Consider the following 7425-nt stretch of genomic DNA (forward strand, 5'->3'; position numbering starts at 1 on the left):
GTTTAAGTAAATGTATTGAACATGAGTTTATTGTGATTTATTATTTGTATTTCTTTTATTAATTTTTCAATATTTTCTTAAGTTTACGTCTTGGTTGAAAAAAATATTAAGGAAGGCTGAATTACAACTATTGTCAAACAATAAACGATGTTTTCCCCATTTCTTTAGTATTTCATTATGCGAATCAACCAAACGCTTGACCAAAAAGAAAGCTATACTTTTCAAGTGTATATTGATAATAATTTATATTCATAAAGAAGAATAAATAAAGTTTACATCAGTCTAATACAATAGGCAGCGCTGCTTCTCTTTATCTAGTTACTCTTGACACTCTTCAATATCACCAGAAGTGTATTCATCCTGACAATTTATAAAATTTTAACTTTTTGTCTCTTCTTTTTAAATTAATTTTTTAAATATTAATGACTTGGATTCTAGGCAAAAATTCCTGATCATGGAAAGAAAACGAAGTAGTGGGTTGTGTCGCATTTGACAGTAGCTTTTTATAGGTTATTTAAAAAAATATTAATGATTGCACCGCAGGGGCTAGAAATGGATGAAACTGTGAATATACATACGATGAAACCCGCTACCTGCGGATCTACCTTCAACAGCAGCAGCACCACCATCAGCAGCAGCAAAAGAAGCCAAGAGCAAACGCTTACAATCTCCCATCTACCTTACCTACATCGTCACCATCACCATCTACGTCACAAATGCTTCCATCGGTTTTTTAACATCTATGACAAAGAGGAATATCCCTCAGCTGAATCGAGTTTTTAACATGTTTGACAAAGAATAAGGCAACTCCAGCTGGCCTTATTCGGCTTCTTCTGCTTAGAGCTGGCATTGAACAAAATCCAGGCCCCAAAATCTGGCACTGTGTTATCTGTTCAAAAATTCTATCAACAACTTCTGTTCAATGTACCAACTGTTTACAATGGATCCACATTAAATGTTCCCAACTGAAAACATCTAAAGAACGACGCAAATTTAAAACCTGGTTTGGACCATGCTGTAAACACCTAACACCAACGGACAACCCCCCCTCAAGATCACAACCCCCCCGTGTATCTACCCCCCCGCCCCCTCCCCCTCCCCCCAACAACCCCCCAACTCATCAACCATTTATCAACCGAAGCTTAAACCTGAACTTCCTACAATACAACATCAATGGTATACTCAGCAAAATTGATGAACTTCTCCACGAAATGGAAAAGGACAACATCCCCATCGCAGCTATTCAGGAAACTAAGCTCACGAAAGACTCTAAACCTTTCAAAACACCAAATCACACCCTGGTAAGAAAAGACAGAGGTATAAACAAAGGTGGAGGACTTGCATTTTTAGTACACAAAGATGTAAAATTCTCCGTTGAACCAACACCCATTCACCTGGAACAGGACCCGTTCCTGGAATCAATAACCATCAGCATACCTGGAGTGAATAATAATACTCTGTACATAAGAAATGTTTATATTCCCCCACAAAGCAGCTGTGCTAATGTGAACGGTCACCCCTATGAGCCTCCACTAAACCACCTCCTTGACGGCCTAGGTGAATCCTACCTAGTTTTAGGTGACTTCAACGCTCACAGTCAACTCTGGCATTCAGAGGCCACTAATGACACCAGAGGCAACTCTCTTGCCGACATCATCACTGGGCAAACATGCGGCATAATAAATGATGACCTGCCCACCAGAGTGACCAACCTAGCATCCACAGCACCTGACATCAGTATTGTATCAGCCAACCTGATACCATATACCAACTGGAGAATAGCAAACAAAATGAGCTCGGACCACTTACCTATTATCATCAGTTTAAAAGCAGAACTCAAGAAATTTAATTCCAAAAACGGCACTTTTATCAACTTTTCCAAAGCAAACTGGCCAAAATTTCAAAAATATGTTGAAGATAAATTTAAAAAATCAAGAAAAATCAAAAGTGTACACAAAGCTGAGGTCTTTTTCCGTCATACCCTACAAAATGCTGCCAAAAAGTACATACCTGCAGGCAGGATCCCCAAAATCTTCAACGCCCTCCCCACCGAAACTGCTAAACTCATGGATGATAGAGACAACATCAGAAAAAACAATCCTGATGACCCAAGACTTCCTGAAATCAACAACAACATCACAAAAACAATCCGTGAACATCGGAAACAGAAATGGAAGGAACACATCGACAGCTGTGAAGCAGGATCCAAGAAGCTCTGGAAGACAATAAAGAGCTTAAATAACAATCCAGTCCAGCCTGACAACCAAGGTATTTGTTTTAACGATAAATGTACAACTGATGCTAAATCTATTGCAAACAAATTTAATGCTCAATACACCCCCTCCTCAGACAAGAAACCGGTCAAAGCTCTCAGAGGCACCCTCCGAAAGCTAAAATGTAAACCTAAAGACTCTAAGGTTACATTTACACCTGCCCAGACATTAGAAGCCATCAAAAAGTCCAAGAGTTCAATAGCCATAGGACCTGATGGCCTGTCCCCAATTATGTTAAAGAACATTGGTCCAAACGCCATCAATTACCTAACCAACATCTTTAACATATGCATGGAAACATCCGTCATTCCCAACATCTGGAAGACGGGTAAGATCATCCCTTTGCTTAAACCAGGTAAACCTGCTGACAAAGGCTCCAGCTACCGGCCAGTATCCTTACTGTCTCCAGCAATTAAAATCCTGGAAGCCCTCATTCTCCCTGCTGTCACTGAGGCAGTAGAATTAGCAGATCACCAGCATGGTTTCCGCAAAGGTCGCTCTACTGGTACAGCCCTCCAGAGTATTCTGGACCACATTAACAGAGGCCTAAACAGGAAAAAACCTGTCCACAGAACCGTAAGTGTTGCCATTGACCTGTCACGTGCATTTGACACGGTGGACCACAACATCCTACTAGACGACATTAAACATCTGAACCTAAATGACTACATAAAACGGTTTTTATGTGCATACCTGAGAGGCAGACAAACCTACGTTGTATTTAGAAATTCAACTTCTTCATACAGGAAAGTTAAACAAGGGGTACCCCAGGGTGGAGTTCTCTCCCCCATGTTGTTTAATTTATATATGTCATCTATGCCCTCCCCCCCTGGAAACATCAGACTAGAAACATATGCAGACGATTCCAACATCCTGAATTCCGGCCCCAAGATAGAACCGATTGTCGAGGAAATAAATCAATACTTGGCAACCCTGAACATCTGGTTTAAAAACAGGAACCTTGAAATTTCCCCGTCAAAATCTTCAGCCACACTTTTCACAACATCTTCAAATGAGTGTAACTTAGATCTAGATGTTCAGATTAACGGAGAACAGGTACCAACAGTCAAGAAACCTAAGTTTCTAGGGATCACATTTGACAACCTACTTTCTTTCAAGCAGCATGCCTCTGACCTTAAAACCAAAGTCCAGTCCAAGACGAACATCCTTAAAGCCCTGACTGGCTCAGACTGGGGCAAAGAAAAGGAAGTGATAGTTAATACATATAAAGCTATCGGTGTATCCCAACTTAACTACTGCTGCCATATCTGGACACCCTCACTAAGCAAGACATCCTGGCAAGGCCTTCAAACAGCTCAAAATGCCGCTCTTAGAGCTGCCACTGGCTGCCATAAAATGACCGATATTGACCATCTACATTCTGAAACAAAGGTCATGAAGGTCCAAGCACATTGTGAGATGCTTAGTAAGCAATTTCTGCTGGCGACACAGAAACCGAGCCACCCTAACAAAGTCGACCTCTCTGCTCCCCCCCCTCCCCGTCAGATGAAGCAGACTCTGTCCTCCAGATTTGGACCTGAAATCAGGCAGATGTCCCGACCTGATATCCCTGAGGAAGAGTATAAAGGGAAGCTCAAATTTATTCACACTAAGTCTGTCCATCAATCAATAAATGAAATGCTGCCTAATAAAGTCCTAAACAGCATACCCCCACCCATCCATGCATCTGAAAAGGAGCTCCCCAGATGCACCAGAGCCACATTAGCCCAGCTGCGCTCTGGATACAGCAACTACCTGTACAGTTACAAGGCCCGGATCAATCCAACTATACAGGACAAATGTCCACTTTGTTTAAACCCTTCACACACAACGACACACCTGTTTGATTGCCCAAATAACAGGACCGACCTCACTGTCTATGATCTATGGAACCGACCAATGGAAGCTGCCAGATTTCTGAACCTGGCCACACGTGACAACGACGATAATGGATGAGTAGAAATGGGCTAAACAAACAAACAAACCTGGTTTTCTTTCCATGAACTTGGGGTGATCTAAAAACCAGATCACCCCAAGTTTAACCATAAAATAACCAAATTTTCTTAAAATTTAACATCCTCAGTTTTTATAAAAATTTGTCTACTGAATATTATGACACACAGAAAACTGTCCCGAATTTGTATTAATTTTGAGGAACAAGACTCCAGTAACGTCATATTTTTCTTTCCCGAAAAAGGGAAGGGGGGAAGAAAATCTCTTCAAAAGAGATGGGGAAAACCCCCTTTTCTTCCATCTCTTTTTTCTTCCCCCCTTCCCTTTTTCGGGAAAGAAAAATATGACGTAACTGGAGTCTTGTTCCTCAAAATTAATACAAATTCGGGACAGTTTCTGTGTGTCAATATTATTTATTCTCTAAGAAACTAAAATGAAACTTGAAAGAAATATCATACCCCGTTCATTGGCATAGGACATCCAGAGAGGAAGTAGCACACATTAAAATCTTCAGCTTCTCTCCATGTGAACCATCTAGGAAACAGTTTATCAAGAATTTAAAAAAAAAACACTGCTACATAACATTTGAAACTGACAAATTATGTCTATAAAAAGCGCAAATTAGATTTGATAAAAGCTGTCAATTGTTTTTTAAAACTAAAAGTAGTTTTGTCATTTGCATGAGCATTTGTCTAATTTTTTCATGTGCTTGTATTACATTTGTCAAAGCTTATCTATAATAAGTCCCTTACTTGCAATCTTCCAGACTTCTGCAAGCATTTTCACAATATTCGATGCCTCTCAGATAAGTTGTCCGGCCGACCTCCAATTCTAAATAATAGTTGATGAAAAGCATCAATAACTAGCAAACTAAGTATAAATGAAATCAGAGTTGTCTAAGGTGTTTGTTTAACCCTCAATCTAATTAAAAAGTTTAGTTTAATGATTCTTCTAAAACAAAACTCATGTATATTTTACAGTTCTCAAGTATAGCAATTTTTAATTAGAATTTAATACATTTTTGTGTCATAATTTTTAATCAAAATGTTTACAGACTGTTTTTAAATATGCGTGGCTTTGTAGCCATTTTCTTGTATTATAAATATTGTCCTTATTGTTTGATTAACCATATATGTGTACCTGGAAGAAAACAATTAACCTTTTCCTGGTAACATGGGTCCAAGGGTGGATCTTCTCCAAAAACTAAACAGAAATAATAAATAGAGTCATAATTTTCTAAAAAATAGCTAATACGCCTCTAGGGGCTCATGAGTAAGGAGTGGGGGGGGGGGTGGAAATCGGTAGAAGTATTCAAAAAATATTAAATTTGATACCCTCCTCTAGAAATAGTCATGCACTTTCCCTTTGCCTATGAAATTCTCACAGCAGAAACATATCAGTTTAGATATTAGCAAAATCCTTCGCTATACACACAGAGACCATGATGTTATTTTTATTTAAGGATTTTCTCACTTTAGTAATAAAAAATACAGTACGCAATGCTATGCTAAGGTTTATGGGGAAAAAATTAATTTTGTCTCAATGTTCATCTTTTAAACTTTTAGTAAAAGTATAAATTTATATTTATTATTACACTTAAATTGGATATCTCCTTAAATCTTATCCTGTATTGAAAAATTGTTTTTTTTTGTTTTTTAACTTAAATGTAATCCTACTATGTACTAAAAATATTTTCTATATAAAGTCCTAAACTGATACATAAAAATCTTTTGGTGCACATTTAAAATAGAAATCAAATATTAACATAGATAAACATGTTAACTTAAAATATAATAGCTAACAAGACTCACCTAAGGTAACGGTCAGAAAAAAAGCAAAGAATGCAAGAAATTTCATCTTTATTTGTTCAACTTTAAACAAGGAACTGACAGGAGAAAAAAATAAACTTATCTTCAATTACTTTTTTTGTCAACTTTTTGTTATCTTAAACAAGAATGACATCATCCATGAGTTTCACGAACGGATATTATAAATTATGAAAATAAGACCTAAAACACCAGAGCTATGTGAAGTCGTGAAAATTAGATATAAGTGGTATTAAGTATTAAGTTTAATACTTTTATATGCCCCATAGTGTTAGGAATGATGAAATAATTATTATTATCATCCGGCATAATTCCGTTTTTTGAACACGGACATACAGACGGACATTTCAAATTATAGAGTAGCTTGGCTGCTAAAAACGTGCATTTAAAATATATGTGGTGCATTATTTGCCAAATGTACCACTTTTCTGCACTACCTCTCCGATTTTGTTACTACTCTATATTTTGGTCCGTTGGGTGATTCAAGGATGCTGGATGGCCAAAAAAAAAGTTTCAGATACCCTGGATGTCTAGATATCTAGCTATCTTTGAAGGTAGGTACCAAAAATTTAAAAAACACCCATTTTTTCACAATTTTAAAAATTAATTTTTTCATCAATCTTACATCCAACCTATACATTTTATACACCAAAATGATCGTTTATTCATGTAAAAAGCGCACATAATGCTATTTTGGCCAAAACTCTCATTTTACAGGGTGTCCAACAAAAAGTGTATTTTGGATATCTAGTGTAATACCCAAAATACCTGTCCGAAAAAAATCATTTTTTTTGGCTTAAATCCTGTGTTTTATCTATGGGCATATGTGGTATATAACCGTTTGGAGGACCCGGGACTATAAGGTTGTCAAATTTCATTTTGGAACACCCTGTAAATGTGATTTTTGTGTCTGTAGAGCTAAAACTTGGTCCAAATTGGCTATTTTTTTTCAAATTACTCTAATATGTGTTTTTTAAATTTTTTTTCTATTTTTAAGTTACTTAAAACTGTCATATAGATACAGATTTTGACTAATAACAATAATATTTGCCTATTTTACAAATTTTTAAAATTTTGGGACACCCTGTGCATGTTTTTAAAAAATGATGGTTTTTGCCCATTTTTGTGAGTAAGGAGTCGTTTTAAGGCCATAGACTATTTCTTCATTTTTGTATAACTTTTCAAAGTACATCATTTGTTATTTATGCAAAAAGCGCAAAAACCGAACCGTTTTGCCGTTATTCATTGCCAAAGGCGGAATTTTTTACATTTTTTGCCATTCCTGAGGATTTAATGCGCATTTTAGGTAGAAAGACGTTGATTTTTCAAGATAACTGTGAAATACTTTTATTTAGGAAATTTAATTTTCTAAA

General features: G+C 36.9%; 1 protein-coding gene across 1 annotated transcript; it reads right to left on the minus strand.

The window, feature by feature from the left end:
- Nucleotides 1-215: 215 nt before the first annotated feature.
- On the minus strand, nucleotides 216-6161 carry LOC145313646 (uncharacterized). The gene is made up of 5 exons (XM_080153151.1): nucleotides 6038-6161; nucleotides 5367-5429; nucleotides 4979-5057; nucleotides 4685-4760; nucleotides 216-360 (listed from the first exon to the last, which is right to left on the minus strand). The coding sequence occupies exons 1-5, from the start codon at nucleotides 6081-6083 to the stop codon at nucleotides 319-321; spliced, it is 306 nt and encodes a 101-aa protein (XP_080009277.1). The 5' UTR covers nucleotides 6084-6161; the 3' UTR covers nucleotides 216-318.
- Nucleotides 6162-7425: the final 1264 nt, after the last annotated feature.

This window comes from Acartia tonsa, chromosome 3, assembly GCF_053477335.1.
Source record: "Acartia tonsa isolate MP-2025a chromosome 3, ASM5347733v1, whole genome shotgun sequence".
NCBI classification, from domain to species: Eukaryota; Metazoa; Arthropoda; class Copepoda; order Calanoida; family Acartiidae; genus Acartia; species Acartia tonsa.